Genomic DNA, 15,757 nt, shown 5'->3' with positions numbered 1-15,757 from the left:
TTACTGTGGTACGTTGATAAGAAAGTATTGAAAGTATCAAATAAAGAAAATAAATAGTACGCAATCGTGAACTAACCAAGCTGACTGTGAGGCGGGAGCTAGCCGAGGCAAGCAAGGCCAGTAGACTTAAACACGTGATGTGTCGTCTAGCAGTCATGGCTGTGCTAGCTTTATCACAGGTTTTCATAAACACAGGAGTAAAATGACGCCCAACACTCGCTTATCTTCATCTATCGGCCAGTGCATGTGGTACTGCGCCATTCAAGTCTAGGCGTGTGAAAATAATCTATTTAATACCCTCGAAACTTATTGCCGAGCCTCTAAGCAAACAATGCCAAATCCCTCTTAATAATGCAAGGTTTTTTCTCAATATTTTTTTACATTTTTACAAATGGCCAAAAAGCCTAAAAGCAAGTAAAATCAGATTATCTGTCTCTCTGTGTACAATAAAAATTAGGATTACTTCTTAACATAACCTACCAATTGTCAGCTTCAAAATAAGCTCTTGTTCAATGTTCTGCAGTAAATGGTTCCAGAGTTCTGAGCGCTGAAAGAGGCTTGTTTGTATAAAATACGCTAAATTTGTCGCTCAATAGTACGAAAACCGTTTGACTTTCGATAGTATATTTTTTAAAATGCACTCCCCTCAGCACCTTGTTGTTGTTATTGTTTTCTAATGCCAGGCGTTTGACAAAGTCATTTGACCTCTTGCACTCCAATATTTTTCAAAGACATTATCATGGCCAGCCACTGAAGCACAGATTTTGAGGTGTTCCGAATCTATTTCTTGGTTTGAGTTGCACAATGGGGAGTTAGGGGACTGATATATTCCAATTCTATGCAGGTGTTTGGCCAAACAATCATGGCCTGTTGCCAATCTAAATGCAGCTACAGACGATTTTCGTGGTAAATTGGGAATTAACTGTGGATTATGATCTATGAGATTCCTTACTAATATTAACTGCATCAAAATGACAATAGAAGAAAAAGCACTGATTCAATATGAAAAACTCATCAGATTACCAGGAAACAATTGGCATTCATACAGTCCTCTCTGTAGATTGAAAACTCAAAAAAGTTTCATATCCATTGTTCAAGAATTAAAACAGCACCTTGTATAAGTAGGGAAAAAATTAGAGTATGAAGAAAATGGGAGGGTTTTTACTGATCGATTTCATATGGAATAGCCCATATATGTTGTATATTAGATTTGAATTGGCAGTACAGTACAGATGTAATAGTTATGACTGTGTAACTGGGATTCTGAAATTTGTAGGCCTATATTATGGAAAGATTTCATTGGAAAAATAAGAAAAGAATAGTGGAGGAAAATAAGAGTACTATAAATATCTTTGATGTTACGTACATTTCTTTTACTGGAATGTAGTTTTATAAGAAACTAATAATAAAATATCGTTGTGAATAGAAATCGATCTGTTACTTTCATTTTCTTTCAGTGCTAATGGGAAGATTGTGTCAGTTGAAGCTGAACCAAATTTATCAGATAAGAATTATAAGAAGACAATAAAGTTAACGTGGCTGGCTGAGACAGAGAAAGCCCCTTTTGTGCCATGTGTATGCATTTACTTCGATCATATAATCAACAAGTCTGTGCTGGGAAAAGATGAAGATTTCAAGGATTATATTGGTCACACAACCAGGGTAATGATCTTATTTTATTACATTTCATTATAATAAATTCGAAAAGATAGTTGAAAATCATTCGTTAACCAGATCTCATGTTAATAAAATATCAGTCTTGTATAACCTAAAACTCCAATTTGAAACATTATACAGTAAAACTTAATTTATACATTTCTCACATATACATTCTTTTTCTGAAGTCCTGGCAAATTTGCTGTACTTTCCATGTTAATTTATTTCAGTTATATGTTTTTTGTTTGTACGTTTTTTCACACAAGTATTCTAGTAGTTAAAAATATTATCCTTATTATTGAGTGTTGTAAAAAATGAACAAGAAAATACGAATGAAAATTGTGCAGAAGACTAGAAAACACGAACTTGCAGTGACCATTTGTGTTAGTTATTTTGCACCGTATCTCGTAACATAAATAAAGTGTTAATTTAAATTTGTTCAAGTCTGAGTGTTTGCCTATGATTAAAATGCGCACCCCAGTTTTCAAGACGACATTTTGTCAAAAGAAAAGTGCGTATTATAATCATGCAAACACGGTACAGTATATGTTCACTTAAGATATGGTTGATTTTGAAATTCCTGGAAATTCGAAGCTGCCCTTTCTTGTCTTCACACATGCTAGCTTCAGTAAATCGATTATGGGCCAGTGAGAGAATCAATGTAGAGTGCAGAGGGAAGAAATGGAACATTTTAAACAATGATGATCCAGTTCCTAAGCTATGACTGCACTGATTACAATTATCTTAATACTGGTGACAGACTACAGTCACTAATCACGATTATCGACCTAATCGCGATCGGGTTTGTAGTGTGTCAGCTAAATCCTGTTTCCAGAACAAGATAATTGCGCTGAGGCATGGCCCAGTGGACGAAAGTAACATTTTAGTAATCTTTGGTTTCGAATCACCTTGATTTATATTATTTAGGAAGTCGTGATAGCTTCTGCTGTGGAATTTTGTTACCCCTTCCATTGTATTATATGAAATAGAAACGAAAATGAATGGCTAGAAAATGAATTTGGCTACTATTAGACGTAGTGGAGAAATTTAATGCAGATGTGAGAAAAATAAAAAGAAATATATTAACAAATGACAGACGACTTATTTATATTTCATATATATAGAGAGCAGTATAAGGCTGCTGAAAGATGTTTCATTTCAATAAATAATGGATTACAAACTGGAACTGGTTTCTTTTTCATATTTTCAATTTCAGTATCCATTACGACGCTATCGTTGAGGTTAGGGTTGATTTTAAAAATATGTTTTATTACAAAATAATATAAATTTTTGGCATAATATAAATTTTATAGGTTATAAAATCTCTTTTCAAAATAATATAAATAGTAATGATATAAATTGTATCAATTTGCATTGTAAAGCATATAACAATTTTAACAAATAAATTCCCATATCGAGCTGCAAGAAACAAGAAAAAAAAAGGGAAAAAACTATGAACAAACATCAAAGAAAGTATGAACTTTAGGTATTGTGCAGGAGGGAAACAAACATATACGTATGTACATAGAGAAAATTGTTTCCTCTATGGTAATTCAGCTGTTGACCAGACGGGACCAAGCGTAACCTAGTGTGTCACCACATTTTCGGTAATCGCGATGGGGCCTGATCGCGATAAGTGCTAATCGCGATTAGTACTGTAGTCTGTCACCAGTATAACACCTCTCCAAACTGAAAATATTTTGACAATAGACTCAATCTGATATGACGAGAAGGTTGCTGATTGGTTTTTCAGTTCCAATGAGTGGAAGAAAGAGGAAGTGTGTTTGTAACTAATTTTTTTTTTGTAAAATACTAATATTATGTTTTTAATTATTAATGCTATTGCAGGTGTAATTAAATGCCATTTTAGTTACAGGTTTTTCTCACTTATATGTGTTTTTTTTTTTCTTCAAGCCCCCATAAAAAGGTATAAATGAAGTTTCACACTAGTACCCTTTCTTTAGTGTTTATGTCCTACATATGAAACATCGTATTTAGAATTGATTCAGAAATTTGTATTTCATTGAATGTTTTCTCTTTTGCAGACTGAAGTTTTCATGCTGGGTGACCCAGAACTCTTGAATCTTAAAAAGTCTGACATAATCCAACTACAGAGGAAAGGATTTTTCATATGTGATAATCCGTATAAACCAACAAGGTAAAACATTAATCAGTACATTTGTTTATATCAGGGGCGAATGCTAGTCACGAAAGTTAGGCTTGCTCTTTTATTCACAGGGGAAGATGAGAGGATACGTATAATAATTCATAATTAATAAAAATAATCAGACCCACATAATTTATTTTATATTATGAAATCATTATGAGTCATGGATCATATACGCTTATCAGATGTAGAAGTTCGATATAATATAACAAACATGGCCAACAAAACAGTTTATTTAGTTTTTTCGACCCTGCCAACCAATGCACATTGTTGTATTGAGCTGCACTAAACGAGCGCAGATATTCTCTATAATGTCTGTCTTCTCTTGAATAGTCCTTCGGGAAAATGGATTTAATAATAAGCTTTCAATAACACACAATTCCGAACTCATTGCAATACTTCAAATTAAGTAATTTTTAAGAATTAATAATACATGCAGCAGCTAACACAATTACATTGCACTCGCAAATCACAGCACATTCCGTCTGTCAGTACTGCTCTGTGTAACGTTAAATAGTCGTTGGTGTAGCTCTCGGACCAGAGCTTCAAACTACACATACAAAAGCATGTGCGCCTAGGACGGACTAAGGAGGAAGGCACTTGCATACGCATCATATTCTCGCTATTTCTACGTCTTTCCTGTAGCTCCGAGAAACGAGCTAGCGTTGCGATACTTGCGGTATGCAACCTGCGGATGGTATTACGCATATACAATATTCCAAAAATCAAAATAAATTTTAATGTACGTAACCCCATTTTGAGAAATACACATTCTACGAAAATATTGGGCTTGCGCAGCAAGCATAGCATGCCCTGAGAAATCACCCCAGGTTTATATGATATATATAGAAAAACTTTCTGTATACTTTATCCATGAATAACTTCTTTGCACAAAATCTTTCGTATTTGGTACATAACAAAACATATTGCACAGGAAATACAGTATGTACAGTCTTGGAAACAATTGATGGTGCAACTCTTGGTGGTGGAAAAGTTTTTATCGCACTACTTATTTACACTAAATTCTTTGTCCTGACACTTGTTCTAGCTACTTAGGGACGACATATAATGAAACAGAACGAATGTTATTACCTCAACTAGCTGTTCACTTGTGAATCTGGTTGCTTGTCCTCTGATCATGCACAGTGTGTCCTTTCTGGGACCTTTAAAACATCTGTGTGCCATAAATTATTTCTAAGACTGTACATAACATTTCTGAGTTTTTACTCTCTTAGACATTGGCAGATATTAATAAAACTGCTTGAGAGTGAGTGAGATGTATCAGACAACTCAGTGAGTGGTAAAGGGTCGAGTGAGTGATTAATCTGAATTTCATATTAATAAATATTTTCCCCTCCTGGACATATCTCACTCGTGACTCTGAGTTGTTACTCGCATTTTATCGCCTAGACATAACTGTACAAGTTATCAATGTTTAGACTAGAGCTCCTTGCAGAGGGAAGACTTCCATCACATTCGGTTTGTAAATATACTTTTGTTTCGATCATAGAGGAGAAAAGTGTGCAGTTTCAAACTCCATTTTTTAATATTTTGAAACAACACTGCATATTATTCACTAAGTCAGTTACCAGAGTGAGAAGTAGGAAGTCTTTTTCTGTCATTGAAGACTTGAAGACAAATGCAAAGGAATTTGCAACACGATCTTCACTGAAACAAAAAAAAAAGTCTTATGAATGTCTGACAATATAATGTGATGATAAACTTACCTATTGGTGTATGCTGTATATTGTGAATTTTATTAGTAACAACAATGTAATTTATTCGTCACAACAATAATTCCTTTCTACAATTCACCTTAAACGCTCTTGTCAACAATTGGATCTTCACTCAACACAGTATTCGTTATAGCACTCCACCGACGACAATGACAATTTACTTGGACTATTACGCACAACAATGAACTGTTAATCTTAACTAATATTTACAAAGCACTATTTACAAATCAGAACTACCAGTTCTCAGTTCACAGTTCTTCTATCTCAGTCACTCGAGTTCACAGTATCTCGAACCACAGACCTTCAGAGACAGTTCACTGTACTCGAACTCGGGTCCCTCCAACTGCGGTCCACTGCACTCGAACTCAGGTCCCTCCAACTGCGGTCCACTGCACTCGAACTCAGGCCTTCGGATGCTGACGCAGATGCGGACGCACACTCGAGTCGAACTCCGGCTGGCTTGCTTGCTCTGACTTTCTCACTGACTGAATAACTGAAAACTCTGCTCTAGTTCGCTGGCGCCTGCTCTTTTATAGCAAAATCATAGTTGCGAGAACCTTCTACAGGTGTGTAGAGAATTATCTCAATATCTCTACAGACGTCTGGAATAGTCGAGAAGGTCGTTCCACATCCACTGCGTCAAGTAGCAGCTGCGCGCAGACTCGTTGCGTTGACGTAATACACCCTCTCTCTTCTCTCCACCGCGCAACGTCACTCAATGTTCCGTGGAGCCTGTGCGATCTGCTTTCTTGCGGGACGCTGGTCGTGAGTTCGATTCTCACGTCGCTGTCACAATATTATTAGTATTTCCTTTCTAATGACTCGTCTGAGTGACACAACCTGTTCACTAATTCTACTCTATCTTCCTCCACTTCGTCCTACAGTAATAGATTACCTGACATTCGCCTTATTGTTAGGGAAAACCTCGGAAAAAGCCGAACCAGGTAATCAGCCCAAGTGGGAGTCGAACCCACGCCCGAGCGCAATTCCAAATCAGCAAGCAAATGAGCTATGGTGGTGCCCAACAGAATTTGTTTTAATCAGTAGAATATACTTACAAACATTGGAGCATTGTTCGGGTGCAGCGATATGTTAATAAATCTGCCTACGTAGACTTTATTACAAATCATAAGGATCTTCCTTCATGTAGAAAAGTAATTTACTATAGAGTGTTTTGATTATGGTGTTGTCATCTTATAACAATATATAGGACTTTTCTCTCGTTTATAATATAGATGATGAATTAAGCTAGCTACACACAATTCAGCTAGGTCTGTTAGTTATGTCTATGATAGACCACTGGAGCATGTGAGGTTCAGGCACACCATTGAGTTAAAACCGTACAGGGAGCCAGAGCGAATACAAAAACTTGTTCGACCAACTGGCAGACCTGAGTACTGCTCTGGTGTATTGGAGTGTGTGTATAGGTTCCAGTGAATAATCAAGGCTACATGTTGAAGACAGTCAGAACTTTCTTTGTACAGCAGAACCTCTTTTATCCGAGGTAATGAAGGGAGTGGACTGGACGGTTATTAAAAAAAATCTGATAACCTGTATCATAAAATATTTTATGCTCGACAATGCTGAAATGTAGCAATTATACACCTGGTAGCAGTCCTTTAATGCATGTCATTAAAGTACAGGTGTTCAGCCAATCACAAGTCAGCTTTGTACCGCAAGTATCGATTATTCTCGGATATGCAATCGACAGACAATTAGCGAAAAGTCACGGAGGCTGGAAAACCAATACCGTCGCAGAAGGTTATGTTCTGTTACTATAATAATTAGCATTAATTGTAAATAATATTCAAATAAATTCAATTTGTCATCTCGTTTTTCAATTCTAAATCAATTTCCAGGTTATATCAAGCCTAATATTCATGTTATTCTCTAGATTATATCAAGGTCAATGACATTCGTGTTTCGGAAAAAATCAATACTTTCGCGTCTGCGCACATCTCACAATTCAGGTCAGTTCGCACATAACCATAAAAAGACCTAATTTTCAATACTTTCAAGTTAGAAATATGGTCGAGCATAAAAAGTCGTATGAAACTTGCCTATAATGGTAATTAAGATGCTCGTATGAAAATTATGAAACTCGCGCTCGTTTCATAAACAATCATACTTGCGTCTTAATTACTACCATTATAGGCTCGTTGCATAATGTACTATTCATAAATTAAGTGCATATTAAAATTTTGTAATTTCCTCCATAATGTTGTTTTTAAAGTGCTAGATAGAGAACCAGAAGTTCACTAATTTAAGTCTGGTTGTCAATGATGGTTTCATAAGTGCCAAGGAAATTCCTTGTGATGTTTTTTCGCGGAAAGATAGGAATAGTAGAAATCTCATGTAGTATATTTACATACCTTATACACTTTATCCTTGTTTTTCATTAAATCTCGCACAGTTTTAATGCCAATCTCGTATTCTGATACGAAATGAACCGCGGTTTCTCTTTTCCCAAATCTTTCAATTATTTGCAGTTTTATTTCGATACTTAGCAAAACACTTTTGACATCCATGGAAGATGTTTTTCGTTGAAAATTTAAAGTACGGGCACCTGAACAGTAGGACAAGGAGTGAATGCTGCACGTGTTTGCTATAAATTGTGCGGAAGTTCTTGGGACCATTTCTTTGAAGACAGGTAGTGATTATTTTACAAGTTGGGAAAAACACCTTCAAGTAACTGTTCTTATTGCCGGCAGTAGTACTATGTAAGGGTAAAGGCTTGTAATAATATGCTGTAGAAAAAATAAGTAATAATATAAAGTATAACTTAGTACTACATTTTTTTCCTCAGCAAAGAAAGAAAGAAAAGAGCGAGAAAAAGATAGTCGGATAATCCGCTGATCTGTTAATAGGGTGACAGATAATCGGGGTTCTACTGTACTTCGTCTGTGGTTGTTTATCTTTTGTTAGTTTCTTTGTTGCTTCATTATATTTTGTTATTTATGTCACGTAAAAGAGAGATTCAATGCATTGAGGAGTTTATTAATATGTATAAAAGTGAATTTTGTTTGTGGAAAATCATGTCAAAAGAATACCACAGTCAACCAAAGAAGGATGTTGTGTATTCGATAGTGTTGAAAAAGTTAACTTTTTCCAGTAGTAAGAATCTGAGCATCATAGTCAACCTTTTGTAGAGTGGGATAGTTTTCCTCATCACTGTTTTTCTTTTCAATTAATGGCTTCACCAATGAAAGAAGTTGTATGTATGTATCTTCAACTGTTTGCAAATAATTACTCTATGCCAGTCTTTATGGGCCAGTTTCAACTCTGTCAACAAATTTGCATGGGAATATGTGTTTCGTTTTTGTAACCACTGTTTACACCACATTTTATGCTTATTTGTACTCTTCATAGCTATTAGCAAGCATGGCATCATCTCTTGAGGCCATAGTGATAAAAACTGATGTGTACCTGAATGTGTTGGGGTACTTCAGTTTATCTGGCTACCTATCTTCATGTGATACCTATCTGAATGTGTGTAGCTAGCATTATGAAGAAATGTAAAATAATGGCATAGAAAATGGAAATATTTAGAAAAAAATCTTCAACAATATGCATAATTGCTAGGACTAGAATTTTTGTAAGGTTAAAACTTCTCTCATTAAGTAATTGTTGTGTTAACATTCATTCCAAATAGAATGCTTTTATTAGGTTTTTTTAAATTTTCCTTTGTTCTAGTTCTTCATAATTTTTATTCTCTTTCTAGGTGTATTTTGGTGTTATTATTTATTTGTTTTAGATATAAGTTTTTATTATTTTGTAGTCTAGATGGCAGTTCACAAATATTCATGAAGTTCGTTAATTATTTAATCAGTTTTCCTCTATGAATAAAATCCAATACAAATATTTTAACATCTACCCAATTTTAAGGGTGTGCTCTGGTAGCTGCTATTTAATGCTCTTTCTAATATGCCATTATTTACAGACCAAAGATAATTTGTAGGTTACTATTATGGTTTTAAAATTATTAATGAAGTTAATGTCATAAATCCATTATCTATACCATTTTTACTACTTTATAGGTTATCAAAATTCGAGCCATAAAATTATTGTTTAGTTGTGATGTTAAATTTTGGACTTCACTATACATTAGTAAAGTACGTACTTTAGTATGATTTACGTACTTTAGTATGATTCCTGGCATCTCTCAGTGCAGTCCCTACCCGGAGATCCGATTGAGGGACTTTTTACCTCCAGAGAATTTTACACTGAAGGACTTCATGTATCATTAACTTTAGATAGTGAAAATATAGTGGGACTGCGTTGGTGTTAAAATAATCATGATGAAGATCTGGAACACATTCTTCTATACTGTCCATTCATAAACCACAAATAGAGTAAATTAAAATCATCAGTACCAGTTGCAGAAGACACAGCTCTGCAGTATATATTGACTACACCCCACCTCTGGCTACTAGCAACAGGCATCTATAATGAACACCGATCAAAATACCCCTTATTTCTCGTGAAAAACAAAAACTGAATAGACTACAGTAGACTATAGTGGACTTTGTTGTCAGCAAACAGCTGGATACATTAAGAAGATTGATTGATACATTAGTAAAGGCAATTCATTTGTTTCAATCATTGATATTTATTTCGATCAAAATGTTAGATTTGAAATATTGTTTTACATCTATTAAACCTCTTCATTGAACTTACAACTAATGTTTGTTGCAGTCGGTACACAGGATGTGTATCTCCTGTGATCCTATTTGCGATACCTGATGGTCACACTAAGGAATCTACCACCACCACCACAGCTCCATCAAAGAAGACCAAAGAAATCAGCAATAAAGAAGTAAGTTAAAGAAATTATGAGTACTTCTGTTGATAATTAAATTAACAAGTATTGTTCTGACCATTTATTACGCCCCTCCAAGTTAAATTTGCATCCCGTGAATACAAGAGACGAGTGCTAGTAGCTCTAATTGCTCTAGTTGTTAGTATACAACCTACTGTTTCGTCTGTGAGTGAGTTCATGTTACAAGAGATATTGCAGTGAGTGAGATAGTTTATGTGTGTAAGAAATACAGTGCATAATATTAACACTTTCATAGTATTTATATGAGTACAACACTTTCAGCACCTCCTGTGTTTTCGCCACTATCTCATACAACTCGCTGGCATGAACAGTAAACACCTCTTTATCAGCTCAGTATTTACTCATAGGTCACAAAGGCCAGAGGGAGAGGGAACGGTGATTCACATTCTTTCCGGACGCAGATTTAACTTGGGCGTGTAGTAACTAGCAAATATCATGGCTGGTCTCACCAACCTTCGTTAAGGTACGGTCACACATCGCTACTTTTGCAGCGCTACTTTTATATTGCAGCTGCAAAAGTTGCGTGTCGTGTTCACATGTAAGCCAAAAGTAGCGCGCTGCACGCTACTTTGCGTGCTGCGCAACCCGAGTGCTGCAAAAGTTGCAACTGGAGGTTGCGAGTCTGTTCACATGCAAGGCGCTACTTTTGCAGCCGCAGGCATGCTGCAGGTTCCCATCTCCATATTGACTTCTCAATATACATTTTGTGGTTATGTTCGCATTATTAAGAAACTCATGCGAAAGCTTCCTTATCTATTATTTGCTTTTCTGTCGTATCTAGTATTCAGAAATTGACATTATTTTTACTATAAAGCTTTTAAAAACGCCTATATACTAAAATGATAACCAACAGGATATTCACGTAATCAATGTTGGCAACCCTCCTGTTTGGAACTACGCTACGGAAAATTTAAAAAATGAATTATATCGTCAGCAATTATGCCAGACTGTGTTGTGTATTTAATAACTGTTACAAATAATTTATTTTCATCACATTTAACATTAAAATATATCCAAACAATAAAAGTATCATTGACACATTTGGGTGGTAACACTGGTTGCAACCGCAGCAAAAGTTTCAACAAAACCGATATCAGAAATGCTGCGGCTGCAACCCTGAGAACCCTGTTCACACGTCGCTACTTTTAAGTTGCGCGCAGCATGGAAAAGTAGTGGGCAGCAGGTTCGGTAGCCACTACTTTTCTGGTTGCACCATTGTTCACACGTCGCAGTACAAGAGTTGCGCAGTTTTTTGTACTGCAGCGCTGCAAAAGTAGCGACGTGTGATCGTACCTTTATGATTATAACATCCCGTTAAATAATTTAATGATACATTATTCAGTTTTTGTTTTTCACCAAGCATCATTATTGCTAACGCATCTTTAAACTCATCGTTAATTTATTAGGACTTACTCATCGCGTTAAGACATTAACAGTGTGTTAAGAAGTCAACAACATGGCAGATGTATTCAATGCTGAAATTCTTTATATAGAACTTCAACATAATGGCGAACTTATTTGTGGTAATAACACTTGGAATAATGATTTTGAACATTTAAGTGATAAAGAATTCCACAAAAGCTACACATTAAGGAAATAAGTAGTAAGAATGATTCTAGAAGAAACTGAGTATAGGTTAAAATACGACAGATAGGAATCACTCACTTGCCGTCTCTTCAACAGATTCTTCTCGCTTTAAGATTTTATGTTACGGGAAGTTTTGAAATAGTAATTGGTGATATGAACGGTATGTCAAAAGCTGTGTTGTCTAGATATATGAATAAAGTAGATGTTCTTAAAATTACTGCCTTTTACCTATTTGCTTATCATTGTTTCCACATGCCAAGCAAAACAAAGTCGCCTTTGATTATATGTAACCAATGAAATTCGTGATTTCGAAGTCATGGTCATATGAGAAATATAAATGCAAAATACAAACACGAAATCCCCAAGTTAGTAAACCCATGTTAATTTTAAAGAAACGAGGCTTGGTGAAACAGTCAACTTTTAAAGATCTCGTTAAAATAAAATGATCTATTTGTTGACAAGTCGTTTGTGCTGATTTAAAACGTTTGATGAAACTGGTCATCAATGTAGTTGCAAAAATGAGGTGGTAGGAGATCTATGCATCAGATTGCAGTGTGCTCAATCGATATTGATAACGAACTATGGACCCCATCTTGCTACTTATCTGGTCTGGACAGTATATATGTGAAGACTCGACTCTGTCTAACTGTCAGTGATTTCTTCACTCCTCAGCTCTCTTTAAGTTGAGAGCAAATCATCTTCAAGCTTGAGCATCATGGAGAACTGAAGGAGCTTCCCTACTTCATCCCTCTAGTCATAGGCAAATCATTTTCAGGCTTGAGTATCATGGGATAGAATTGGCTCCCTCCAGTGACTGCAGATTATCTTTTAACTTCTTTGCAGGTTTGGGTTACTCCAAAGTTGGTAGTGAAACTTGGTTGGCTTGAATATACCTCTCTCTGCTTCAAGGTAGTACAGTAGAATTCCTCATATCAGGCAATTGTGGGACAAAGTGAGTGTGGGATAACTGATTTTACAGGAAAATTGGAAAATACATTTATAGGTTATGTAAAGACATTGTACTGCACAAACATTTTTTTTCCATTTTGAAATTTAGTAATTTTCGTATAGGTCTAGGTATTTAAAAATAAGGTTTTTAAATACTTACAGTGTTTATTTTTAGAACTGAATATGGTAATATAGATTCATCAGTTCATCCATATGACATGAAGAGCAGTGTGTAGCCAACATCGCCACTATGAAGACGATGAAGTAGTGCTTGATGATTTGAAACTCTTTAACATATCTTTAATGTCTGCTTGTTTATATTTACTATCTATTACTCTAATGAAACTTTTATGTTCTATAGCGTAACAGAGAATTTCACACTTTCCTATTTAGACTCATTCAACACCCCTTCGAAATGTGCGAGTTTAAGTGATAAATTTAAAGATACTGTCTCTGCAGATTGTTTATAAGGTCCAAGTGACAGATTACTGGTGCTACCTGATCTACTCTAGGGACATATCAGGGTTTTCTGTCTATGTTTTCACGCGTGAACAGTGTAAAGAGTAAACACAATATGCGGCATGTGCGATCCACGAAAACCACTCACATCTTCGTCTGACTATTCCCTTCCGCATGAATGACAATTTTTTTTTTTTTTGGCCTAGTCAAAAGTGCCATTTTTATGGTATTGCCGGTTATGAGGGATTTTACTGTAAATTGCCTATGAACTGAAACATTGTGGATTGAGGCTTTTCAATTCTTAACCTCAAGATGACTTATCTTCTGTCTCAAACCTTATTAGAAAGGTTGATTGTTTTTCAAACGTATGTAATAGTTAGGGAGTGAATTTTTCCATATTTGCATGTTCTATTCCTTAGTTGCAAATGATATGTTATGATTATATAAATGCATTTCAAGTTATTTGCAACCAAAAATCAAGATTTTATAGTGCATATATATATATATATATATATATATATATATATATATATACATACACATATTTAAGGGGTCCATGCATATTTCAGCTTTTGCTCATATAGAAACATATTTGGTTATTTTTTAGCAATTTAGTGTTTAAAGCAAGATTAAGAACACGGAAAAATGGAATAGAGAAGAAATGCAGACATTAATAGTAATGTATAGTATAAAAGAGAGTAAAATTAGATTTTATATGTGGGTAGAAAGTTTAATGCATAAAATCTGTTTACTCTGGTGTGCTATACAATATTTTATCCATTACTGATATCTAAATTTAATTTTAAATTGCACGTCTTTTTTTGTAATGTGTTGTTTGTGAAGAAGTTACAAATGAATTAATGAATGGATTTTATTGTTGCTACTGTGTTGGTTGTCATGGAAAAAGTTTTTAATTCACAGCAGTGAATTAAAAGCTTTTAATTCAGTGGTGTGAATAAAGCTATTGTTAGGTTGCTAAGGACAGTGATAAAGACCATTTAGATACCAGTGATTGGATAAAAGATATTATAGTAGATATAACTGATTTATTGCAAACTGGCAACATGCAGACAGTGCACTGTGGTCAGCAAATCATTGTGGACAATTCCACGGCAAGCAACAAAGCACTCCATAATTAAATGCATTGCTGACTGTGCAAGTGTATAATATTGGGACATTAAGGATGAAAGTTGAGATTAAAAGAACAGATAATCAAAACAAGAAGCTGCCTTCTCGTCTACTTTGCACGTGCATAAGATTTTTACAGTTTCCACAAGAACATTGCAATATGATTGGCACAGAAGTTACAGGAATATAGGCACGACAGTAAAATTTTCTGCTTTCTACTTGTCGACATGTCTAATCAGAATATTTGATTTTATTATAATGACAATTCGAAGAAACTTCATCAGTTTGTGGAGTGCTTTGTATTTTAGAACTGCTTAGCCACAAGAAAATTATTAATTTTGAATTAGTTTTTTCAATGATGCCTAATGATAAATGTATCAGAAGCGTATTGCTTGAACAGTGAGTTGAAGGATACTCAACTTTCACAACTGATGGTGTCTCAATATTCTTAGTATAACGGAAAAACCATTAAAAATAGTAAAGTGCATATGTACATGCATATTTTGTCACTTTTTAGTGCATATGAATCCACCCCCTATTAAATTATATATAAATATACTGGGAGAACAGATAGTAGAGAAGTTGCAAAGCAGCAGTCTGACTCTTTGTCAAACTCACACATCCTCCAGCCATGCAGTGATTTGCAGTGTAGTATCAGTAATTTGACACACCAGAAACTAATTAATGTAAAGTATATCTTCTCCTGAATAGTATTTTTCTGTTCTTCCAAGTTTTGTGGATTATTTTTATACATTTTGTTACCCAGAGTTAGAAGTCTAAGGGGTTAGGTCGCGAGGTAAAGGAGTCCACATATTCTTACTTATAATTCTACCTTGGAATACTCCATAAAGTTCATCCATAGAATAGTCGGCTATACAGTAGCGTGCAAATTAATCCGAACAACGTAATTACGTATGCAAAAACACTCAAACAGGATAAAAAAGGATCTAAGACATACCTCTGTAATCTATGTGGCCTCCCTTGTTCCTAATAACAGCTCTGAGACGATTTGGCTTGGATTCCACTAATTTCCCACAAATATTCTTCATTTCTTCATCGCGAAACCATACACCAATGAGGGCAGAAATCATCTTCTTCTTTGTAGAACAATCCATTTTTTGCATTATTCTTTTGCAAATTGACCACAAGTTCTCAATGGGGTTGATGTCAGGTGAGTTGCCTGGCCAGGGGAGTACCTGAATATTCTTCTTGTTGAAGAATTCTGTAGTTTTTCGA

At 35.1% G+C, this 15,757-nt stretch overlaps 1 protein-coding gene across 1 annotated transcript in view; it reads left to right on the top strand.

The window, feature by feature from the left end:
• The window catches only part of GluProRS (Glutamyl-prolyl-tRNA synthetase), a 115,386-nt gene that overhangs the window by 34,720 nt on the left and 64,909 nt on the right, over positions 1-15,757 (top strand). The window contains exons 11-13 of the mRNA XM_069842959.1: positions 1,458-1,662; positions 3,702-3,814; positions 10,255-10,375. Of these exons, the coding sequence (XP_069699060.1) occupies positions 1,458-1,662; positions 3,702-3,814; positions 10,255-10,375 (439 nt within the window). The remainder of the gene's footprint in view (positions 1-1,457; positions 1,663-3,701; positions 3,815-10,254; positions 10,376-15,757) is intronic.

The sequence above is a fragment of the Periplaneta americana genome, chromosome 13 (assembly GCF_040183065.1).
Source record: "Periplaneta americana isolate PAMFEO1 chromosome 13, P.americana_PAMFEO1_priV1, whole genome shotgun sequence".
Taxonomy (NCBI): Eukaryota; Metazoa; Arthropoda; class Insecta; order Blattodea; family Blattidae; genus Periplaneta; species Periplaneta americana.
This window is presented reverse-complemented; position numbering and strand designations above follow the sequence as displayed.